Consider the following 25590-nt stretch of genomic DNA (forward strand, 5'->3'; position numbering starts at 1 on the left):
CCCGATGCGGGACTCGATCCCCGGACTCCAGGATCATGACCTGAGCTGAAAGCAGTCGTCCAACCAACTGAGCCACCCAGGCGCCCCTCCCACTTTTTTTTAATTAAGATTTCATTTATTTATTTGAGAGAGAAGGAGAGATCACACAGGAGCTGGGAGGAGGCCAGAGGCATAGGGAGAAGCAGACTTCCTGCGGAGCCTGGGATCATGACCTGAGTCAAAGGCAGACACTTAATTGACTGAGCCACCCACCTTCCACTTTTTAATGGGGTGTTTTGTCTCCTAATTGAGCCTAGTGAATGTGTGTATTTAAATGTGCACTCGTATATTTTAAATTTAAATTACAAAAAACAAAAGAACAGTTCACCCATTTTATTGATTCTAATGTGTTTTGTGATTTGTTTATTTTTCTTGTGACCTCATATCTATTGACACTGTTTATGGGAGTTTTGCAGCCCGTTTGAAGCTGTATTTCTCCTGGGAGGATCTGTATTTATCCCTACCTGGACCCCAGAGGTACTGCAGACATAAGTCTACTTCCACTTAAATCCTCCCTATAGTTTCTAGGCCAAACGGGCAATGTAATTTTCTGCCCTTGATCTTGCTGTGGCTGTGGTGACTTTATTTTCTGAGCAAAAATAATCTGGAAATGTGGTAAGAATGGAAGTAGTTACGGGGACAAAGAGCCAGAGTATTTGAAGTCATGATGTTGGGTCCCCCAATAATGGGTCCATGGTCAAAGGAGCAAGACTGATACAAAGGGAGGTCAAGCAAAGCTTTATTTCGCGCCAAGCATCAAGAATCAAAACGACTGTCAAACAGACCGGTCGGGGCCGCCCCTTACAGAGAGGGCGACCCCTCCCTGCCTCACAGACTAACTTTTACAGAGCAAAGGCCATGTGGTTGGGCCTGGCCACACACAGGTGGCCAATGAGATTGTAACACACAGAGAAAGCTGCACAGTTATGCTAGGTCACACATGGGTGGCCGATTGAATTACAATTCACCCCATAGTAGCTATTTGAACTAGCCTATCACCTTAGTCAGAATTGGCACCCCAAAGGCGGGGCCCACACTCCTTGGTAGCTAGGGAGACAGTGTGTGCCCTTTACTGATTGGATGTCTCCACCTGACCCAACTCATCCCTGCATTCGGGCCATTATCTCCACCTGACCTGACCTACCCTTGTATCTGGGCTTTGTTACCTTACAGTGATTGCCTGGGAAAAATCCGGATTGCTTATAGTTACAGGGTCATCCTCCCCCCTAGCCTTAGAGCCTGGCAGTGCCAAGTGGACAGAATTGAACATTATGAGAATATCACTGATAATTTAATTTTTTTTTAAGATTTTATTTATTTATTTGACAGAGTGAAATCACAAGTAGATGGAGAAGCAGGCAGAGAGAGAGAGGGAGGAGGAAGCAGGCTCCCCGCTGAGCAGAGAGCCCGACGCGGGACTCGATCCCAGGACCCTGGGATCATGACCTGAGTCGAAGGCAGCGGCTTAACCCACTGAGCCACCCAGGCGCCCTGATAATTTAATTTTAAATACTTAAAAGAGTATGATGTATGTGTGTGCTGTTTTTAATCAATATCCTAGGAATTGTTAATTAGCAACTGAAGTACCCTGATGGGGAATATAATCTCCAGGAGAAGTTGACTAGGTTTTGAAAGATTCTAAGCAGATGTCCACACCTTACACAGCTACGACCATCTTTATCTCCACTCAACACCGATACCATATGGATTTTTCTTTATAATGTATGAATTGGCTAGAAACACTGTACAGAGCCACCTACTCTTGCACGACAAGATATAGAAAACTAGGGGACCCTAGATACTCCCTTTGTACTGCATATTACCTTTACTCTCTGTAATGATGCTCCTGGTTTATGTTCCAAAACTGTCAGCTTCAGAACATTTTCTGAGAATTGCTATTGTGAAGATCTTCTGAATCCTCCCCCTAAGATATTGTTTTCTAGGCACAGAATGAATCTTTCATGCAAAGTTTGATCAAAGTACCTAAAAGGACAGGGAGCTGGGACTTTACTAAGGTTACAAAACAATTTGTATTGCTGTTTTTGAGCATACTTGCTACTAATAGTTGCCTGGGCAACAAAATTCTACCTACTGTGTATGTTAATAGAAGATAAAATTGTAACATTGAAAGGTGGGAAGGTTGTAGAGTAGAAGAACTTAAAATGTTAACTTTAAACAAAAAATACCTTCAAAGAGTAAACAGGTATCTTGCTAGTGAGATCCCTGCTTTGTAAATCCACCTGCACCAGTACTTTTCAAACTGTATTCTGATCTGACAAGAGGAGAGTCCTTGAATGTATGGATTAAAACAAGGTATGAGGAATCTGAGGTCTGGAAAAGCCTCTAGTGCTAGTCTATGCCGAGCATTTGCCTGTCTCTATAGCATCAGCCGAGGTTTCTTGTACCTTGACCCCACCCACCTCCTAAAACCTGGGGTTGGCGGGGTGTATAGTTATTTGCCAAAATGTTTGGAAAAGGGTGAGAAGTCCTTATTTCTTTGGGTGAAAATACTCTGTAATTACAAAATTAACCTCTAATACCTTTATATAGTTTGGAGAAAGCTTTTCTTGGCTTATAGATTCAGACATCAATAAATAATAATAGCAGGCAACATTTATTACAGGCAATCTTTTTATTGTGGTAATTTATGTACATCATCTTATTAATGTATGTACATTTCCATACACCCTATGAACGGATGCTTTTATTCCTACTTTATAAAGAAAGTGAGGCTCAGAGATAATTAGGTATTTGAAGGTAAACTCAAGCTTACCCTTGCCTATAGTCTTATATCCTCTGCCTGGGAAAGATGGGGCCAGTCGACTTCATTATGGGCAATTTTTTTTTTTTTTAAAGAGTTTATTTATTTGTAAGAGAGAGAGCGAGCGAGTGAGCAAGCACACACTCAAGCAGGAGGAGCAGCAGGCAGAGGGAGAAGCAGACTCCCTGCTGAGCAAGAAGCCCGATGCAGGACTCCACGTCCGGGGGTTCCTGGTATCAGGACCTGAGCCAAAGGCAGACACTTAGCCGGCTAAACTACCCTGAGCTCCCTGAGCAAATGTATTTATGGGAGTTGCCCACAGAACAGACTTCAGATGTTGGAAACATAATACTTTTAATGCTTAGGCTTAGTCCTAACTTCCAGATCCCCACCTCAAACACCCTTTTGGGGATGAAACTTCTGTAGAACGAAGCTGCTAGAAAGGGAGAGGGTCTTGTCACAGAGGAGCCAATGAGATGGATGAATCCTGTGAGTGTCACGTCGTTTGGCCAATGGGGTGAGCCCCTGAAGCCCCGCGAGAGGACCGGAAATTGGCCTGGAGCATGTGGGCCTTTCGGCGTGTTGGTGCGTTAAGCGCTGTGTTCTCCTGAGGACCAGGGGACCCTGGCGACAGCTCGAGCCTGCTGTGTGGACCGAACGGAGGTTTAGAAGGCCAGGGACGGCCAGGTAGCCCCGCTGAAGGCTGTGTGGCCTTTTGCTCAATCCCGCGGTAGTGAGCAGGAGTCCTTCCGGCCCAGTACGGACCCTCCGCCCTCCAACACCCCAAACCCTACCTCCACCCCATCCCCATACCCCCCCTACCTCCACCCCACCCCCCGACTCCCACTTTCGCCCCACCCCCACCCCACTCCATTGCCACCCCCATCCCCACCCCCACCCGGGCACGAGAGACTGGGCCTCAGGTGGGACCAGGCCAGAGGGGGGAAGTCGTTATTTGAGGCCCAGTGTGTAGGAGAAACGCAGGACCAGGAAAAAGGTATAAAGGTTGTGGCCCAAGGAGGGAGGGGACTCCTGCTGGGTCTGAGTGAACTGAAGAGTTATTTGGATGGAAGAATGGGTGGGACCCCCAGCAAAGCAATTGGTTTTGGGACTTTCCTCTGAGGTGGGGGTCGAGAGTAGGATTTGCCTTTAGGGGCTTCCCTTCTGGTTAGGCCCCCAATCATAGTGCCCCAGCCTGGAGCTGTCATCTGGAGAGGTGGGGAAGGCAGGCCTGGCGCCAGGCCTTTCCCTGTTGCACATTTTAGGTAGCCAACTCTGCTAACTAATCAAAGGAGAAAAAGTCCACATTTAGGGAGAGCCTTTTGTAGGACGGGCCAGAATCCAAAGAAGTGATGTAGAGGTGAGGGAGGAGTGGAGAAGAGAGGATTCCAGAGATCTTGTAACACCCCTGAGTGTGTACCAGTTGGGCAACTGATTCTTTGGGTGATGCTAGGAAGATGTGAGCAAAGAGGCCAGGCTGACCGAAAGGAGTTTAAGCATTAAAGGAGAAAACTATGGTGTCCGTTAGGGAAGCGAGGCATATCCTGCCATTTTTGTGTAAAAGAGAATAATCTAGTTAAAAACTAAAAAAAAAAAAAAAAAAAAAAATTTTTGTTTTTTTTTTTTCCCCCAGATCCTGAACTGCTTCCACCTGTAATATTGATATGGGAAATCTGTCGGTGTTGTCTTTACAAAGATGGCATGAATTTTTGTAGCTAACGCTTAAGGCAGGTTTGCAAATGTTAAGAAGAGGTTTTTTTGTCAGTTAAGGATTCTTTGGGGCTCACGAGTGGGTCAGGGCGGTGAAGGGAGCTCTTTAAAGAAGGACTCCTGAATTCTATAGGTTACAAAGTAGTTTTGAAGAGGCTTAGTGGATCTACATCCTAGAGACCTCAGTTCTTACATAATTTTAAAAAGGAGTTTTATAGAGAGAAGTTGATAAAGATTCAGAGATGGAACTACAGAGATCCAAGGGGAAGATGGGAATAATTTAATGTGAACTGGATCATAAACCAAAATCATGTTCATACATAAAAAGTGTTTCCTTGCACAACAGGTGGTTAAACTTACAGGACTGAGTTCTCTGAGAGGCTGTTTGGTTAGAAAATGTATGTAGCTTTGACAAGAGCTTGGCTTTTAAGGGCTTGCTGATGGAGAGTGTTTAGAATATTCCAGGCTACAGAGACCTTTTGAAGTGAATATGATATAGGAGGTTGGTTATATTACTGGTCTGACCTAAAGAAACCTTTTAATGCTTTGTGAATCTGTCTTGAAGGAAGAGGAAAACAGTTGGAAATCTTTAATCTTTATAAAATGCCGGCAGGTAATTGATCAGAACAGGATTGACATCGGTATTCTCGGCAGCCTTTCAATGGATCCTGTCCGACCACCCTTCAGGGGCACTTCTGTGCACCCATCTCACTCTGTACGGATGCCAGGCTCTTGGCTGCAAGCTCCTAAACCTTTGGACTCAGCTCTGGGCAGGGCAGGACCTGTAGGCAGAGGCCATGTGTTTGGAAAGCCAAGGGAACCAAGCCCACGGAGTGGGCCAGCGCAAAGGGTAAGACCCTGTCTGGATGCACAGTAGGAGCATACAGCTTATCATCAGAGGGAATAACAGGTTTATAATAACTGTTGCAGCCCTATATGAAAAAAAATTGGGTTTGTTTTTTTTTTTTGGTTCATTTGTTGGTTGGGTTGTTTGTTTTTTTCTGGGCATATATTTCAAATCCTAGAGTTGTGAGTTTAGAAAAAGTGCCTCATAAAGAATGCTAAATACTGCCTACTTGTGATCTCTGTCTGTGAAATAAATTAAAAAAAAAAAAGAATGCTAAATAGACTTGGGTATGAACCTCCATCCTCTAGCTTCTATAGATATAAATATATATATGTACATAAATGACAAGTTTGAAGATACTGCTTTTGAGTGTTTAGATTTTTCCCTTAAGTTTGGTTCTATGGTATTAGCAGCCATTCCTGCTTCTGAGGTAATAATTATTAAGGAATTTCCTCTCAGAGGGCTCTGCCCAAATCTTAAAGAAAAAGATCCTCAACTTATGCTTCTAATGTGTGTACAGCTGCATGTATGTGCATTCTTAATCTTCTAATTTATAGTAATTTTAAGAATAGTATTTGTCTATAATTAAGAAATCTCAAAGAATAAAGAGTTAACAAATATAGGGAGAACCTGATAATGCAGTTATGACAGTTTTAAGTAGACAGTGTCAAATGTAATGTTCTGCAGGCAGAAGAAAAGATGACATGTTGTATTTTTTTCTTTGATAACTTGCTTGAGTCTATCGGTGGCAGCTCTAGTTGTTATAACACCAGTAAACTTTCAAGACCGCCACAGGAAAACAGTAGCACGTTTTGTTGCAGGTTGTTTTAAAAAACCCAAACCTTAGGTTCTTTTAAATGGTCTGTTGTTGTTTTTTTTTTTTTTTTAAGATTTTATTTATTTATTTGACAGACAGAGATAACAAGTAGGTAGAGAGGCAGGCAGAGAGAAAGAGGGGGAAGCAGGATTCCTGCTGAGTAGAGAACCCGATGTGGGCCTTGATCCCAGAACTCTGAGATCATGACCTGAGCCGAAGGCAGAGGCTTTCACCCACTGAGCCACCCAGGCACCCCAGTGGTCTGTTTTTTTTCTGAAAATTTATTAGCTAGTACACATGTTCTTTGTTACCTTGGATATATAGGAAACAAACTAGAAAAAATTACTCTGTACATCAAATCATGGACTGTACTTGTATTTATGCTTAAAAACCTACAATGACATAGTTACTATTAAAAGTATTTATTAAAACTACTTAAAGGGGCACCTGGGTGGCTCAGTTGTTTAAGCTCCAACTTTTGGTTTCAGCTCAGGTCTTGATCTCAGGGTTGTGAGATCGAACCCTGTGTTGGGCTCCATGCTGGGCATGGAATCTGCTTGAGATTCTCTGTCTCTATGTGCCCCTCCGACCTATAAAAAAACTACTTAAGTAATTTGTATGAGGTACTTTTATCCTTTATTATAACATGTATAACATTCAAGGATGATTTTTATTATTTACCAAGACTTTAAGAACACCATCAGTGTTTCTGGGTGTCTTCTTGTTGTTAGAAACATCTTTATTATGTCTTCTTAAACACTTCACTACGTGTGTTACAGAATGTGTTTCACATGCAGTCATTGAAATAACACTGTTATTTCACCTTAGAAATGAAACACATTCCACATCTTAGAATAACTGTTGAAATATATTTTTGAGTAACTCTACCTATTAACTTTTTATAGGAATCTGTAGGTTTGGTCTCTATGTTCCGAGGACTGGGCCTTGAGACAGTGTCCCAGACCCCTCCGAAACGGGAAATACCTTCTTTAGGTATGTAGAAAACTAACTTGAAAAAGAAGTGTGGTAGTGTGTATGTATGATTGCTTTGTTCTCAAAGACATACAATTTATCTTAAAAAAAAAATTGCACTTTATAACACCTTCATCTCACAATGAGATGTTGGGTTTTGGCCCTTCCATCCAGGTAGAGGCATTTTAGGTCGAGGTTTGTCTACCAGTATGGTGCGCAAGGATAAAGAAGAAACCCATCCCACTTTTCCGGATCCTTCTGTGTTGGCAACTGGGGGTAGCAAGATAGCAGAGGCCTGCGTTGGTTGGAATAGGTGGGTAAAGTTTCTTTCAAGGGTAATTGTCAGATTCAGATGCAGTATCTCTCTATAAGCCCAAAGAGAAACTCTGAAAAGGGTCATATTATCTTATAAACAGTGCATGGTTTTATATTAAAGAATGGATATTTTCCAAGAATAATCAGTAGCCACTGATCCAGTCAGTCACAGGAAAAGGGTAAAAAGCAGTCCTTTGCTGGGCAGTTTATAACTCCATTTGCCCTATTATGTTAACATGGTTCTGGTGGTTCTTTAACCTGACTGATTCATTCTTCCATCTCAATTCTGCCCATGGGAATTGACTTTGAGAGTCAGTATTAATAGCAATTAGTGAATGAGTTGAATAGGCATATTTGGATCTGGAGAGAATCCCAAGATTTGGGTCCCTTTTGCTGACTCCTTCAGGAAAAGAATGTAAACTTGGAGGAATCATTTAGATGGGGTATAGATAGTAGCATGGTTCAGAGAGTCTTGATTTGCTTCTCTTTTCAACATTTCAGAATGCTTGGAAGAGGGAATTCGGATACATCTTTCTTACCTTTGGGAAGAACAGCTGGTGGTATAGGCAGAGGAGTATACAAGGCTCCTGGTGCTCTCGGCCTGACTTCTCGGGATCCTACCCTGCTGTCATCACCACCACCTCTGCCCCAATCCTCGCCACACCCTCTGGATCACTCTTTACTTGGAACTGTAGAACACAAGGAAAAGTAAGTCTGGAGTACCACCTTCTCTGCTTGGTAATGATGTGGGAGGAGGCCTCCTCATAATATTGTAAACATTCTTTCTGTTGTGTCTAAAAGCCTTTGTGGGTGGTAGGTACTTCAAGGTTGTTTATTTTGTTTTTTGGGGTTTGTGCCAATGGGGAGAATAACAAAGAGGTGGGAGAATTCCTGATGAAGTGAAACGGGGTTGATACTTTAGGTAGTATGTACCAGAGAGTAGCTTCAAATGATTTTTCATTTCCTTCTCAATTCAGACATAGCCAGTTCTTTGTCACATCAAAGATTAGGAAATCATCTAGGAAAGATATTTCAACAGTTCATCTTTTTTAGTGGAACTAATTCTTGTGTTCTTAGTTAGCTGGCCTCAGTTATTCCATTGATATTACCAAGGCAGAGGGTGATCTTGCTTCTCTAGCGATTGCTACGAACTTAGTCTCCAGCCTTCAAAGCTTGTTATTGTATGACTTGTGTAAGCTAAGTGTAAGGTATTACTTGAGTCAGTGTGGTTTTTTTTTCTCTTTTTTAATTTGTGGCATGAGTTGTTTGCATTTTTGTTTTTGACATATATACATGGTTTTATTTTCCAGAGAGCTTTTTGTGAAGCAAGGCTCAAAAGGAACACCACAATCTTTGGGATTGAACCTTATCAAAATACAGTGTCATAATGAAGCAGTTTATCAATATCATGTGACTTTCAGGTATGCACACCTTTTTTTCTATGTATTCACTTTTTAGAGAAAATTAATGAAATATTTTCCCGGATAACTGAGTATTTTTCTCTGTGAATCCTGATGAATGTCCCTCCACAAACTCAGATCCTTGTGATAAATTTAGTGTTAAGTTATTCGTGTTTAGGTCTATTACCATTTCAGGTTTTAACTTTATACACCTGTAAGGCGGATTTGCTGTGAAGTTGGTGAAGCTTAAGGTCAGGGCCTTTTACTTGCAGAGACCCCTTCCATAATATTTTAACCCATTTTATATGTGCAATTTTATATTCCTGTTCTTAAAGGGAAACTCCTCCCCACCCCACTGGTACAAGACCCACACCCCACAAAACCTGGACCCTGCTTGCATAAGTCTCATACCATAACACTGGCTCTCCAGTGACAGTCTAGGGTGAAATTTGAGGGTGAAAAAATCAGAATAACATTAATCTTATAGTAATACCTTCAATGTTTCTCATACTTCTTAAAAATTAAGAATTCATGTCAGTTTGTGTTCTCTTTTCAAATCTCAGGAGGGGAGCACTTGAGTGGTTCAGTTGTTAAGCATCCAGTTCTTGATCTCAGCTCAGGTCTTGATTTCATGGTTGTGAATTCAAGTCCTATGTTAAAATTTCAGGAGAGTCATTAGCTAGAGAATATTAGCTGGAGTTGTGAAAATGAATGAGTGTTTTGGAGTATCTGTGGAGAGAAAATAGGAAGATGGAAGACTGATTTTTGAAGCACAGGTGCTAATTGGTGTAAGAAGTAAGTGGAGTGAAGGAGAAAAGAAAGGAACAGTTATGGGAAATATCCTGAAGATAAATTCTAAAGACAAAAGACAGTTCCTTTGAATGAAGAGGAGGCAGTTGATTTTGGCCTTAGAAAAAAAGTTACTGAATTTACTCTGAAGAACACCCTTGCTGATTTTCTAGTAGCTTTGTTAGAGTTATGGAGAAAAAACTAGACTGAAGGAACCAAGGAGCGCAGAGGCAATGGGAAATAGCCAGTGAATTGGCCACTTACGTAACAAGTATATAAGAGAAATGAGAAATGGATTGATAATTCAAGAGAGTAGCAAGATTGCTTTAAAGCTGAGCACATGTGGTAGGTGAAGAGAAGGAGCTAAAAAAATAAAAGGGTGAAATTGAACCCGTGAGAGGGAAGGGTAGTGGAAATGGGCCTGCTCTGGAACATAAACAGATAAGCATTAATGAAAGGGAAGAACCTTTTTCTGGAAATGGATTGACAAATGTTAATGAAGCAGAAAGGAATGTGAGTCCTCACAGGTCTCTCCATTGACTGGACGGTGGAGAAGACATGGATTCTATAAATTTCAAGATCGTAGGTCTGGACCTTTGAAGCCATGATATAAAGAGCATGCCAGACCATTGAGAGGATACTGAGAAGATGTATTGTAGTGGACTGGTTATCCTATGGCTTTCCTTGTATTATGTGAAGGAAGTCCAGAGAGACAATTTAAAATACTGTGTTTAGGGCATAGCACCATTCATGTAGATGAATTTTTGGAGAAGCATTTTGAAATGTGATACTAGCATATGAAAGTTTACTTTTGGGGACAGCTATATTGGATTACTGATTGATTTTTTAATATTTCATCATGTACTTGAACATACTTAACCCTTTTTAGCCTTAGATTTGTTTAAACTTTATAGTTGTACAACAAGGATTTACGTTATTGATCTGAAATGGGACATTTGTACATAGTACAAATGTACTAAGTAGCTACTGAAGCTTTTCAAAGCTGTAAGATTTGTGACAATGAATCAATAAAAAGTAGAAATTGCCACAAGTGAAAAAAAAGTTATTTTTAAAGTGTATTATTTCTGCAGCCTCTAGAGCAGGGATTGGCAGAGTATGGCTGTCCTGCAGGGCAAATCTGGCCCGCTGCCTGTTTCGTAATAAAACTTTACTGGAACATAATCGGGCCCATTGGTTTTCATATTGTCCATGATGCTTTCATGCATGTGGGCCAAATTGAGTAGACTATATGGCCTGTAAAGACTAAAATATTTGCTATCATGCCCTTTACTGAGAAAGTTTTCTGACCTCTTGCCAAAGTCAGGAAGAGGGTACACTGGCATGTTAAGGCAGTTGTCTTTGGGTGGTGGAATTACAGGTTTTTTCCCTGTGAGCAGGTATTGGGTTGAAATTCCTTTCATAGTCGATATAGTTGAATTTTAATATGACCACTAGATGGAGCAGTAGTTACAATTGACTGGTTCTGTACCAAACCAGTCACAGAGCAGTAGTAAAGATTGCTGGCCAGTTAAGCAAATTGAAGTAAATCCTCTCTATTGTCTTCTAGCCCCAATGTGGAGTGCAAAAGCATGAGGTTTGGCATGTTGAAGGACCATCAAGCTGTCACCGGAAATGTTACTGCTTTTGATGGGTCCATTCTCTATCTGCCTATTAAACTTCAACAAGTAAGACCAAAGAGGAAATAGATTTTGGATTGAAACCTAAGAGAGTTCTGGCACTTTGAGTGGTAGAAAATCATAGACATCCCGATGTTTGAATTTTACTTAGCTATTCTTAGAGGAAAGACAGGCTTTTCCATAACAAAGAAATGTCAGACAAGGGATGCATGCGTGGCTCAGTGGGTTAAACGTCCAGGTCATGATCTTGGGGTCCTGGTCTCAAGTCCTGCATCAGGCTTTCTGCTTTGTGGGGAACCGGCTTCCCCCCTCTCTCTCTGCCTGCCTCTCTGCCTACTTATGGTCTCTCTGTCAAATAAATAAATAAAATCTTAAAAAAAAAAAAGAAATGTCAGACTAAAAAGACTTTCATCTGAATTCTTCAAGAAGTTTCTTCTCATATAAGAGGAGTGGTTGGAAGCCTTTGACCTCAGTGACAGAGAATGGCTTAAGATTTGAGATGGTGGGAAGGCATCTATTGCTAGTCAGTCCTCTTACCAAAATCTTTTTTTTTTTTTTAAGATTTTATTTATTTATTTGACAGAAAGAGAGAACAACGTAGGCAGAGCAGCAGATAGAGGGTTGGGGCGGGGAGTGAGGGCAGCAGGCCCCCTGCTGAGCAGAGAGCCCGATGTGTAGGACTCGATCCCAGGACCCTGAGATCATGACCTGAGCCAAAGGCAGAGGCTCAACCCGCTGAGCCACCCAAGTGCCCAACCAAAATCTTTTTTTAAATCCTAGTTGTTATGCTATGATTTGGGCCAGTGTGGACAGGCAAAATAAGGGGCAAGTAGAAAATATATTTCAGACATTTTAGTATTTTCTAGAACACGATTGAATTAGATTAGGGCTTTGGTAGTTTTTGTCTTTTTTTTTTTCTTTTACTTGCATATATTTATTTGTTAGGTTCTTGAGCTAAAAAGTCAAAGGAAAACTGATGGCGCAGATATCAACATTAAGATTCAGTTGACAAAGATCCTGGAGCCCTGTTCCGACTTGTGCATTCCCTTCTACAATGTTGTTTTCCGTCGGTGAGGAAACAGCTTATTTTCTTTAATCTAAGTCTTATATTTGTAACAGTGCTCTTCAAGAAGCTTGGACGGTGTTATACCACACACATATAAAGATGAGTTTGGAAACATTTAATAAATAAATGGATGGTATCGAGGCTAACTTATTGAAAAGTTATGTTAAATGATTAGTAAGATTTGGGTAAAATGATTCAGGTGGCTGGTTGGGTTCCTTTGGAATCATTTGTGAACTTTAAAAGCAGATGTTTATATTGCATAATTTCATGTTGTTACTGATGGGGCTACTTAATGTGGTAGCGTGCAAAAATTTTTGCTTGAAGAATTTTTTTCCACGTCTCTTGATTTTTAGATTCACACAGCTCATAATTGTTTTTACTTTTTATAAGACCTAGATTTTCAAAAAACTTACTCCTACACCACCTCTTTTTAAGTGAAACACAGAACTCGATTTCTCCTTAGAAAGGTGAAGTGCCAAGAACAGACTTCTTTACAAACAGAAATTGACTCTTGCATTCTTTTTAGTTAATGGTGAGAAATAATGTAAATTGAACCTGGGAAATCAACTCCGTTTTTGGTCACCCAGTACGTAGGACAAGCTGTTGTCAGTTGTATTTACCTCAAGATAAATACTTCCATAATTTTTCTTTTCCTTTTTCTTTTGGCAACAGTATTCTGAGCCTAAATGGTGTATTGTGCAAAGGGCACCAACAATTCTGACACTTTAGGCTTCAAAAGGAAAATACAGGAAAAAAAAATGGAAAATACAATTCAGAGTAGTTGAGCTTGAATTTTTTTTATTCTTCTCTAGAAAACCCATTTTTGCTCTTCATTTCAGGGTAATGAAACTTTTAGATATGAAGCTTGTGGGGAGAAACTTTTATGACCCTACAAGTGCTATGGTACTACAGCAACACAGGTCAGTAGTGTTCTTTTCCTCACTTTTGAATGTTCTGGAAACAATTTTTTCATTGTGATTACCATATGTAGTACAGAAATCTCAACAGTATTTTATAATTGTAAATACAATCTATCAATTAAATCTGTTCCAAGTTTAGTTTTTTATTAAGTTCACAAAGATGTTGCCTTACTTTGTTTCGTGGTGCTTTCTCACTATTACTGGGGAGGGGGGCGGTATTTGCTCAACCATTTCAAATGGCGGCTTGGAAGTATCTGTGGTTTTTTTAGAACCCTGAGGTAAAGCTCTCTTGTCTCTTCAGGTTGCAGATCTGGCCAGGCTATGCAGCTAGCATCCGAAGGACAGATGGAGGTCTTTTTCTCCTAGCTGATGTCTCCCATAAGGTCATTCGGAATGATTCAGTACTGGATGTCATGTGAGTGAATGATGGTATTTACTTTTAACAAGCTAACAATTTTCTGGAAAGTTCAGTAATAGCTGAATACAGATTGGCCATTGTTGTGTTTAGATTTTAAATTGTAGAATAGATTAAGAATACTAAATGTAGGGGCACCTGGTTGGCTGAGTTGTTGATAGTCTGCCTTCAGCTCGCTCACTTGCTTGTGATTCCAGGGTCCTGGGATTAAATCCCACATCTGGTGCCCTGCTCATCTGGGAGCCTGCTTCTCCCTCTTCCTCTGCTGCTCTCCCTGTTTGTGCTCTGTCGCTCTTTCTGTCAAATAAATAAATGGGATCTAAAAATAAATAAATAAAAATAAAAATACTTGGATTTATTTCTGAATATTCTATTTTGATCCATGGTTAAAATCAGTGTGATACTGTTAAAACAGTGTTTTAGTTATTGTAATTTTATTAGCTTTAAATATTTGTCAAGGAATCTGTCTTCAGAATTTTCATAGTAAATGCCACCCATTTATTTTTGCATGTGATCCTTTGACTAATTTAATGAAAGTAAGAAAAAAAGTCAACTGGCATTTTATTTGGCATCAGCTGGGGAGAATGTTCAGTGAATCTTCCTATTCACAAGTAAGGCATATTTTTCCATTTACTGAAATTTATTTTTATTAAAGTTTTACTTTCATTAAAGTCATATTTTATTACCACGCAAAAGCTGTTGATAAGTGAATTATGTAGTATGTGTAGGATTGGTTTTGTTACCTGCACAATGGCTTATTTTGCATATAAAAATTATCTTTGGGGTGCCTGGGTGGCTCAGTGGGTTGAGACTGTGCCTTCAGCTCGGGTCATGATCCCAGGGTCCTGGGATGAGCTCCACATCAGGCTCTCTGCTCAGCAGGAAACCTACTTCCCTTCCTCTCTCTCTGCCTTTCTCTCTGCCTACTTGTGATCTCTCTCTGCCAAATAAATAAATAAAATCTTTTAAAAAATTTATCTTCATTTTCTAAGTATATAATTTTATATGTACTTACCACTAATTCAACAATGTTTTGTGGATTTCAGAGTATAGGTTTTGCAATTATTCCTAAGTATTTTATTCTCTTTGATGCATTTGTTTTTTTTTAGAAGATTTTATGTATTTATTTGACAGAGAGAAATCACAAGTAGATGGAGAAGCAGGCAGAGAGAGTGAGAGGGAAGCAGGCTCCCTGCTGAGCAGAGAGCCCGATGCGGGACTCGAACCCAGGACCCTGAGATCATGACCTGAGCCGAAGGCAGCAGCTTAACCCACTGAGCCACCCAGGCGCCCCTCTTTGATGCATTTGTAAATGGATTTTTTAAAATTTCATTTTTGGTTTGTTCCTTGCAAGTGTATAGAAAAACAACTGATTTTTTAAAATATCAATCTTGTATCCTACAGCCCCTGTGAAGTCATTTATTAGTTAAAACAATTTATTATGCTCAGTAGGAAGCCTGCTTTTCCCTCTTTGCTTGTGCTCCCTCTCTCTCTCTCTGTCTTATAAATAAATAAAAAATCTTAGGGAAAAAAAAAGATTTCCTGTCCTAAATTCTGTGATCCTTCAATAGCATCCTTCTAAGGATCCACACAGAACCAAGTACTCCTTAAAACAGTTTGATCATGGATTCTTTGGGATTTCTATATAGGAGATCATGTCATCTGCAAATAAAGATATTTTTATTTCTTCCTTTCAAATCTGGATCTCTTTTATTTCTTTTTCTTGCTGAGTTATCCTGCTAGAACCTCTAGTACAATGTTGAATAGGAGTGGAGAAAGTGAGGGGGGAAAAAAGCCCTGGCCCCGCCCCTCCTCAATGTAGTGTTCTTGGATATTCCCTTTGTTAATAAAGACAATTCAACCAGGAAAAAAAAAAGTGGTGAGAGTGGACATCCTTGTCCTCTTTTCCTGATATTAGGAAGAAAATATCCATCTAGTCTTTCATCAGTAAGTATATTAGCTGTGAGTTTTTTGTAGATGCCCTTTATCAGATTGAGGAAATTCCATTTTATTCCTAGTTTATTGAGTGTTCTTATCATGAAAGGGAATTGGGTTTTGATCATTTAAAAAAAACCCAAAACATCCTGCTTTTTAAATTGATTTTTCAATATTAAATCACCCTTGCATTCCTGGGATAAATCCCACTTGTTCGTGATGTATAATTTTTTTCTTTATGTTGCTGGTTTTTGGTTTGCTTATATTTTGTTGAGGATTTTTTTCCATATTCCTAAGCAGTATCTCTATTTTTCTTGTGTTACCTTTGTCTGGTGTTAATATCTGGGTAATATTGGTCTTATAGAAAAAGTTGGAAAGTGTTTCCTTCCTCTTTTGTTTTTTGAGAGTGTTTATGAAGGATTGGAATTCATTTTCCTTTGAATGCTTGGTAGAAATTTGACAGAGAAGCCATCTGGGTTTTGGGGGTTTTTTGTGTGCAATTTTTAAGTTACTAATTCAGTGTCTGTATTGTTAGATATTTATTTAGATTTTCTATTTATTTTTGGGTCAGTTTTGGTAATTTGTCTTTTTCTAAGAGTTTGTCCAGTTCATTTAGTTTATCTAGTTTGTTGGCATACTGCCATCAGTGTTCCCTTACAGTTCTTATTTCTATGAGCCCAGTTGTAACGTCCCCTCCTTCATCCCAGATTTTAGAAACCTGAGTCTCCTTTTTTCATAGGTGGTCTAGCTAAAGGTTTGTTAGTGTTGTTGACCTTTTCAAAAAGCTAGTGTTTTAGTTTTGTTGACTGTATTTTTCTGTTATCTATTTCATTAATTCCCACTCTTAATACTCATTATTTCCTTCCTTTTGCATACTTAAGATTTAGTTTGCTTTTCTCTTTCCAGTGTCTTAAGGTGGAAGGTTAGGGGAGCCTGGGTGGCTCAGTAGATTAAAGCCTCTGCCTTCGGTTCGGGTCATGATCTCAGGGTCCTGGGATCGAGCCCCGCGTCAGGCTGTCTGCTCAGCGGGGAGCCTGCTTCCTCCTCTCTCTCTGCCTGCCTCTCTGCCTGTTTGTGATCTCTGTCTGTCAAATAAATAAATAAAATCTTTAAAAAAACCAAAAAAGACTTCTTAAGGTGGAAGGTTAGTTTATTTGGGACATTTTTTCTTTCTAATACAGGTTTTTACAGCTATAAATTTTCCTTCAAGTAATGTTGTAGCTGTATGTTCTGGTATGTTGTGTTTTCATTTATATCTAACAGAGTATTTTCTAATTTACCTTGTGATTTCTTTTTTTTTTTTTTTTTTAAAGATTTTATTTATTTATTTGACAGAGAACACAAGTAGGCAGAGAGGCAGGCAGAGAGAGAGGAGGAAGCAGGCTCCCTGCTGAGCAGAGAGCCCGATGCGGGACTCGATCCCAGGACCCTGAGATCATGACCTGAGCCGAAGGCAGCGGCTTAACCCACTGAGCCACCCAGGCGCCCTATCTTGTGATTTCTTATTTGACCCCTTGATGATTTAAGGGTGTGTGTTCACTTTCCACATGTATGTGAGTTTCCTGAATTTTCTTCTGTTGTGATCGGAGAACTCACTTTGTATTATTTTTGTCCTTTATATTCACTGAGGTTTTATGATCCAGCATATGAATTATACTGGAGAATGTACTGTGTACACTTTGGACACTGTGATTTTATTTTTACCTTTGCTAAGGAAAGTGCCAGAATTAGAACTATGGTACACCTTTATATTGGAAACAGAAATTCTCCCAGGGTGTTTGAGACCTTGGCAGAGGCAAACCTGTGACAACAAGAAGGAGAAGCACTAAAGCTGTCTAAGGATGTGTTGTTTGTGAACCATATTTCAGGTTCCAAACACAGATAGGAAGAGCCATGAGATCAGTGACCCAACTATCACTGACCCTGGAATTTGAACTAAATAAACAAAGTGATCTTGTTTCACAAAATTGCCAAGACAAGAAGTGCCTTCCTAATGTTTGACCACTTGCTTTTTTACAAATTGGTCTCTGATCGAATGGACCTCCAACTGTGATGTCTTTGGAATAGATTGGCTTGGTTTAGAGAATTATCTGGCTTATGCCTCCATTTATCCCCTATAGAACACTCTCTTGTACATTTAACAGAAATAAGGAAATGCAGAGCAAAGCAAAAACACGTGAAAGAAGATTTTATGCATATAGACAAATAACAACAAAAGCAAAGTAAGCAGATAAAGAGTAATCAAGTTAATGGCAAAAATACTTTTCAAATTAAATTTCTTCAAAACAAATTCTGAAGACCTCATAAAAAGACCTGGGTCCAAACAATGACTTCCAACCTGAAAGCGCATTAGGTAAGCAGCTAATGCCTAATGAAACTAGTCTGAGCTCAGCTAGTTGTTGGAATTGACTCAGTGGCAGCAGATCTGAAGGACAGATAGAATTAAGCACAAGGGACCCAGTGAGTGCATCTGTGGGTATGAAACACCTAGGAGTTTTGCCAAGGAAGAGCTTCCATAGTTACTATGGTGAGACCTCCAGAAATGTCAAAGGATGATGAGACCTCTGTTCTGTCTGACATAAAGAGAAGGCTGATTGCTTATTGCAGTGAGAAGAGACTGCTGATCTTACAGAGAGTACTGGAGAGGTATGGAGTTCAGGACAGCAGTCTTGCAGAGGGGCAAGCAGCAGAAGCATGGTTGCTAAGGTAGTCTGTTGTTGATTGAGTAGTACTCCTTGTGATGCTTATTGGATTAAGTTGTTCCCGGATTGGCCAATATACAGAAACAAGGGGATGACTCTGGTTGGATAGCTTGGAAAAGTAGGTTGCTGAGGTGAGTTGATATAGATGTATTAAGCAGGTTTAAAGATTTTTTTTTTTAAGATTTTATTTATTTATTTGACAGAGAGAAATCACAAGTAGATGGAGAGGCAGGCAGAGAGAGAGAGAGAGAGAGAGGGAAGCAGGCTCCCTGCTGAGCAGAGAGCCCGATGCGGGACTCGATCCCAGGACCCTGAGATCATGACCTGAGCCGAAGGCAGTGGCTTAACCCACTGAGCCACCCAGGCGCCCTTAAGCAGGTTTAAAACTGGATTTTTTTTTTTAAGATTTTATTTATTTATTTGACAGACAGAGATCACAAGTAGGCAGAGAAGCAGGCAGAAAAAGAGAGAGGAGGAAGCAGGTTCCCTGCTGAGCAGAGAGCCGGATGCGGGGCTCGATCCCAGGACCTTGGGATCATGACCTGAGCCGAAGGCAGAGGCTTTAACCCACTGAGCCACCCAGGTGCCCTAAAACTGGATTTTATGGGGGCACCTGGGTGGCTTAGTTAAATAAGCATCTGCCTTTGGCGTAGGTTGTGGTCCCAGGCTCCTGGGATTGAGCCCCATGTTGGGCTCCCTGCTCAGGAGGGAGTTTGCCTCTCCCTCTCTCTCTGGACCACCCCCTGCTTATTCTCTCTTTCTCAGATGAAATTAATAAAATCTTAAGAAAACAAACCTGGATTTTATGGCTCCTTGTTACCATGGCTGCAAAACAATAGATCTTTTACAAAGTTTGTGATTTTTTAATTCCCAGGAACACATGAATGTTCACATTTTCACCTGATTTTATTGTTTAATTTCTTACACGTTAATGTTAAATTGATGAAGAATTTATTTTTTAAATGGATAGCAAGTTTTCATCCACTTTTTTAAACAAGCATTTTTGGGGGGGCACCTGCGTGGATCAGTTGTTAAGCGTCTGCCTTCAGCTCAGGTCATGTTATCGGGGCCTAGGATCAAGCCCTGCATTGCATCGGGCTCCCTGCTCATCGGCAGGCCCGCTTCTCTCTCTCCTTTTCCTCCTGCTTATGTTCTCCCTCCTGCTTTCTTTCTCTTTCTCTAAAATAAATCAATAAAACTTTTTTTAAAAAAGATTTTATTTGTTTGACAGAGCCAGAGAGCACAAGTGGGAGTGAATGGCAGAAGGAGAGAGAGAAGTAGACTCCCAGGTGAGCAGGGAGCCTGATGCAGGACCCGATCCCAGGACACTGATATCATGATCTGAGTCAAAGGCAGACACTTAAATAACTCCCAGGCTCCCCTCTTACCCTTTATTTTAATGGTCCTTTTCCCCCACTAACTTGAAATGCCACTAGTAATTAGTGGACACTCAATCCTAATCTGTATTTCAGTCTCATTGAGATCTTTTATTCTGTTAATTTCTTTTCTTTTTTCAGATTTAGTAAGGCACAATTGACAAAATAAACCTCATACATTCAAAGTATACAATTTGATGAGTTTTAACTTACTTATATATCAATGTAATCTCACAACGAAGATAATGAGCATATCCATTGCCTGCATAAAATTTTCTCATGTCTCTTTCAGACCTCCTTCTACCTTTGTTTTTCTCTGTCCACCACAGGCAGCAAACCCTGTTCTGCTTTCTGCCACTAGAAATTAGTGTCCATCTTCTAGAATTCTGTATATGTAGCATCATATGGTATATACTCATTTTTTGTTGTTTGTTGTTTGGTTTGCCTTCTTTTCAGCATGATTTTTTTATTTTAATTTTTTATTTCAATCCCAGTATAGAAGTCAAAGTGAAATAGTTGCAGTTAAGAAACATGGATTTTTATCTACTTTTCAATGTTGAATATTGAAGTAACAAGACATAGACCTATATTGTTGTCTGCTGTGTTCCTCAGTCCCTTTTTAGTTTTTTTCTTCATTGTGCTTTGTTCCTCCATGTCAGCCTCCTGCCTTTACTGATGCAAAAGACAGTGATTAAGGGAAAGGGATTTGGTGAGAGAATATTAAAAACTGTCATTAAGCGGCGCCTGGATGGCTCATTGTGTTAAGCCTCTGCCTTCGGCTCAGGTCATGATCTCGGGGTCCTGGGATGGTGCCCCACATAGGGCTCTCTGCTTGGTGGGGAGCCTGCTTCCCCCTCCCCCTCAGCCTGCCTTTCTGCCTACTTGTGCTCTCTCTCTCTGTCAAATAAATAAAATCTTAAAAACAAAACAAAACATAAACACTCAATAAGAGTTCTAAAAATAAATTACAAGTTAAAAAGTTTGAGGGGCGCCTGAGTGGCTCAGTGGGTTAGAGACTCTGCCTTCGGCTCGGGTCATGATCCCAGGGTCCTGGGATCGAGCCCCACATCAGGCTCTCTGCTCAGTGGGGAGCCTGCTTCCTTCTCTCTCTCTGTCTGCCTCTCTGCCTACTTGTGATCTCTATCAAATAAATAAATAAATAAATCTTTTAAAAATAATAATAAAAAGTGTTTGAATATGGATTCTATACTAGTAGTTGCTTTTGACTTTCACAACTACATATATATAGCTAACCTACATTTTTTTGAGACAGAGAGCACACAAGTGGTGGGAGGGAGAGGGAGAGAGAGAGAGACTTAAGCAGGGTCCATGCCCAGCACAGAGTCTGACACCAGGCTTGATCTCACGACCCTGAGATCATGACCTGAGCCAAAATGAAGAGTCAGAGTCTTAACCAACTTGAGCCACTGAGGCTCCCCTGAAGTGAACTATCTTTATAGCTGTCTCTCCTCTGTATTGGACCTGCAGAGAGAAGGGCGCCCCCCCACATGCATAGCATGCATATGGATGCGCGTGCGTGCACACACACACACACACACACACACACACACACTGCATCTGGCATGTATCAGGCACTAAGACAATGATGGAGATGATATTTGCAAACCCACAGTTCTGTTTTCTGTGCTAGGCACAGTTCTTGGTGCTTCACGTTTATGAAGTCATTGCATTCCCTCAACTCTATGAGTTGAGGCTAGTAAGTGAAAGACACAAGATTTGAATCCAGGCATTCGCCTCCAGGGTCTGTTGTCAGGGTTGAACTGCTTAAACTCTGAGATGGTTTTTCAAGTCAAGTTCTGCAGGGTACTAATTGGCCAGGATGGCAATAAATGTTCATTCAGTGAGGTTAAAAGGAAAACGGTGAGAAGAATCTGTGGTTAAATACATTGGGGGTAAATAAAGGTAAATATGTTTCTTTAGCAGTCTGAGGTGCTTATGGATGTTGTGAGTCTCTGAATGGCTTATAACTTGCACAATGGACTCCACTTTTTTGATTGTGGAACCTTTTTCACACCTCCTCACAACCTCTCAAGGGACCAGTGTTTCTGAAGAATCTGCCCTGGGTGACACTGACTCACAGAAAAAAGTTCAAGCTCTGATCCTTGACTTAAAGGACATTTACATCTGGTCCCTGCCTGTCTTCAGCCCGTGCTTACCATCTTCTGTCCCTTTTCAGCCTCCTTGCCCTCCCCATCTCCCCAGATCCCCGCTTATGCCCTGCATACTACTGCTGCCTCTGCCTGGAGTTTCACTCATTCCTCTGCCCTGGCGTTTCTGCTTGGCAGATTGCTCCTTCAAGCATCAGCTGCTTCTGTAAACGTTCCTTGAATCCCTGGGCATATTCAAACATGCTTTCTGCGAGTTTCCTATGTTGACTTGTTCACAGCACTGTTTAGAGGTTACTGTGAGGGTACATTTATCTACGGTGAGTCTGTTCATCGACATCTTCAGCATCTTCAGCTGAAGTGCTGTCTAATGATAGGTATTGGTAATCCCTTCCATTAGCTCAAAAGGGCAAATATAGTTTAGGGAATGTTTTGTTGTCCTTCTGTAGACTACCCTAATAATGGTAATACTAAATCATTATTTTGATGATTAAAGTACCTTATTTGAAGGCAAACTGAATGTTATTAATTTCTAGTTACTGTTTTTAATTTTACTTTTATTTGTTCACTATTTTTTGAAAGATTATTTATTTGAAAGAGAGAGAGAGAGCAGGGGAGGGGCAGAGAGAGCAGGAGAGGGAGAAGCGGACTCTCTGTTGAGCGGGGACTCTGACACGGGGGTCATTCCCAGGATCTGGGATCGTGACCTAAGCTGAAGGCAGATGTTTAACCAACTGAGCCACTCAGGTGCCCCCCTTTTCACTATTTTTTATTGATTTTGAGTTTTTTTGGTAGTGTTGAAAAGAGATGAGAGTCTTATCTCTTAAAAAAGACAACTGGAGCCTTCTAATGCAGTGAGCTGTGATCATATCCCTGAAGCACTTTTTTGGCATCCCCCATCCTTTTCATTGTGCTCTCTGTATACAGATATGATTCCAAAGTCTTTTGTCTCTTTCCAAAGGCATGCCATGTATCAGCAGAACAAAGAAAACTTCCAGAATGAGTGCACTAAGCTTCTGGTTGGCAATATTGTTATAACCCGATACAACAATCGTACCTATCGTATTGATGACGTGGATTGGAATAAGACACCAAAAGATAGCTTCACAATGTCTGACGGGAAGGAGATCACATTCTTGGAATACTACAGGTGGAAAGAAGAGACTGGGCTTGGGCCTTTGGGTGGGTGTGGGATGTAGTCTACCATTCTGTAGCAGGATATTGAGTTCCATAGTAGCTTACACTGGGACACTTTTATAATAATTGGATTGGTAATACACCTTAGATTAAATGAGCTTATTTGTGGGATTTCACTTGGATATGCTACCCTTACAGTTTCATTTGTTTTAGTAATTTTGGAAGTTACTTTATAAATTAATACCAGGGTTTTGAATTTTATTTCTTTTGTTGGTTTAGGTAGAAGTCTGGTTGGAAAGATTAAATTCACGTTTTAATCATTTGACTATCATTTTGCCTTTCCAGTTGTCCAAGCCTTTCAGTGTGATGCAGTTTTTTGTTTTTTGTGTTTTTTTAAAGATTTATTTATTTGAGGGTGGGGGGAAGTGCACATGAGCAGGGGGAGAGGAGTAGAGAGAGAGAACCCCAAGTAGACTGCATAGAGCCTGTTTGGGGCTCCATCCCACAGCCCCGAGATCATGACCTGAGCTGGATGCTTAACGGCTGAACCAGTCAGGCACTCCAACCTGATGCAGTTTCAAGCATATTTTTCCCTGGACCTTTAAGATGATTTCTCCTCCATTTCATTGCAGTGTTAACTTGAGTCTGCTTTTTCGTTATAAATATGCTATAAGGAGTTTCTGTTGGATCCTTGACAAGGGTATTATGCAAATTGTGTACCCCAGTGCTGATTAAGAGACCCAGACTGTGTTGCCATAGAGCAGGGATGCTGCTTCTGAAATGTTTTCCTGCCTCTGTCCTGCTCTAGCAAAAACTATGGGATCACGATTAAGGAAGAGGACCAGCCACTGCTGATCCACAGGCCCAGTGAGAGACAGAATAACCAAGGGATGGTGAGTGGAGGGGTGTCAGATTGGCACTTCTAGCTTAAGCTCTCATCCATGGTGCTGGGAGCCGGGGAGCAGTGTTACGGTGTGATTGGGGAAGACTCTGCAGGGCTGTCTCATCTAGCCAGTAGTGTTACTTCATGTGGTAGGATTTGCTTTTGATGTCTGCCTAAGGAGAACCTAATTATCCATATGAGCAAGGTAGCCTAAGAAATAAGAAGAATTTTCTGCTAAAGATTAAAACACTGGATCTATTAGGGAAGTTTTAGACAGGTAACAGGGACCAGAGACAGGGAAAGTGCCTTGACACTGACTCTTCTGTCTTAAGTGAGAAGGCTGAAGATCAGCCAGCTAAGATAAGATCTGGAGACCCTTAGCTTGCCTGGAGGCCCAAGAGGGAGGTTGGTTTGTTTGGTTTTTTTTCCCCTAGTTTTTCCCTTTTTTTTTTTTTTTTGACCATTTCAGCACTTTCCCTTTTACCTAATACAGCAGACTGTATTGTGAACAATCTGTGAGTATAGTGACTGAGGAGAAAAGGGTAAAATACTTGTAGTGTTTCACTGCCCTCTTTTCTGGGATTTTATGTTTCTTATTGTGCCGGTTATGTCCTTGCTGGCCCAGCTCTGGGCATGGCATGTCTTGTGAGGTCAGAGGAACAAGACTATCTTTACTGCCTTATTTTTCCTCTCCATTCTCTCCTCAAAGCTGCTAAAAGGTGAAATCCTACTGCTGCCTGAGCTTTCATTCATGACTGGAATCCCTGAGAAGATGAAGAAGGACTTCAGAGCCATGAAGGTGAGAAATGCCCGTGTTGAATGGAAGGCCTAGACCTGGGCTAGGCTTATGTCTAGGCTTATGTCCTGAATGGAGCTAGACCTGGGCAGGCTTATGTCATCACCTGAGCAGGTCTGTTTTTCCAGACTCCAGTTCTCTCTGCCAAACATGTTCCATGTACCTTCCCACACACTGTGAAATAGCTGATCGGAGCTACCTTCTGAAAATTACTCAAAAACAAACAAAAAACAGTGGAGTGCCGGATCATGAGGTAAAAGGAAACAAGTAATTCTGTTTTCACCCCCACCAATCAGATGGATGACTGTAAACTGGTCATATGATCATAAGTGAGGTTCTTTGATAGCACTGAATTTTTCTAGCATTCTTAAAAGCCTTCAGTCTATTTAAAAGGGTGGGGGAGATAATGTAGCAAGGAATAATTAACAAGTCAGAGACTGAGGTAAAAGGATAGAAGGTTATGGTGTGGGGTGTGGAGTGTCCAGGAGGTGTTGGGCTGAGTCCCGGTAGGAAATAGCTGAGCAGCTCAGACATGGGCAGCAGCATGAGTCTGGCACTCAAGCACTTCACCTTCAGTCTTTCTGCAGTGCGTGGGGCTTTCCACACCTGAGCTCCTGTGTTGTCTCACTCTCCCAGTGCATGTCTGTTACCCTCGGACCCTGCCTATCTCCGATGCCACAGACTGTTTTCAGTAACTTCATAAAGAGCCCGAAGTGAAGCTTAGCATTCCTGTAAGAGATGTCTTTCATGTTTACCTTTGATCCTTCTGCATTCAGCATGTAGGTCAAGGCTCCTTCTTTACAACACTCAGTCACCTAATGACTTCATGATCACAGAGCTATCTGTACCGCCCTGCAGACAGGTGGTAATGACTGCCTCACAGGGAACAACAACTGTATAGTTCTTTGGTCCCAGAAGAATAAAGAACTCACATATGTGCTTCAGAA

At 40.9% G+C, this 25590-nt stretch overlaps 1 protein-coding gene across 8 annotated transcripts in view; it reads left to right on the top strand.

The window, feature by feature from the left end:
- Positions 1 to 25590, top strand: part of PIWIL2 (piwi like RNA-mediated gene silencing 2) — an 83384-nt gene that overhangs the window by 10647 nt on the left and 47147 nt on the right. The window contains exons 1-13 of one of the 8 annotated variants that reach the window (XM_032332129.1): positions 3197 to 3487; positions 5124 to 5360; positions 7080 to 7167; positions 7321 to 7459; positions 7963 to 8169; positions 8772 to 8882; positions 11218 to 11335; positions 12233 to 12357; positions 13193 to 13273; positions 13575 to 13688; positions 22789 to 22977; positions 23773 to 23857; positions 24557 to 24646. In XM_032332129.1, coding sequence (XP_032188020.1) covers positions 5172 to 5360; positions 7080 to 7167; positions 7321 to 7459; positions 7963 to 8169; positions 8772 to 8882; positions 11218 to 11335; positions 12233 to 12357; positions 13193 to 13273; positions 13575 to 13688; positions 22789 to 22977; positions 23773 to 23857; positions 24557 to 24646 — 1536 coding nt within the window. In that variant the 5' untranslated portion in view covers positions 3197 to 3487; positions 5124 to 5171. Of the gene's footprint in view, positions 1 to 3196; positions 3488 to 3514; positions 3558 to 3682; positions 3798 to 4507; positions 4532 to 5123; positions 5361 to 7079; positions 7168 to 7320; positions 7460 to 7962; positions 8170 to 8771; positions 8883 to 11217; positions 11336 to 12232; positions 12358 to 13192; positions 13274 to 13574; positions 13689 to 22788; positions 22978 to 23772; positions 23858 to 24556; positions 24647 to 25590 lie in introns of those variants that run through there. The other 7 variants (XM_032332131.1, XM_032332135.1, XM_032332132.1 and 4 more) reach the window with 7 other exon arrangements.

The sequence above is a fragment of the Mustela erminea genome, chromosome 2 (assembly GCF_009829155.1).
Source record: "Mustela erminea isolate mMusErm1 chromosome 2, mMusErm1.Pri, whole genome shotgun sequence".
NCBI lineage: Eukaryota > Metazoa > Chordata > Mammalia > Carnivora > Mustelidae > Mustela > Mustela erminea.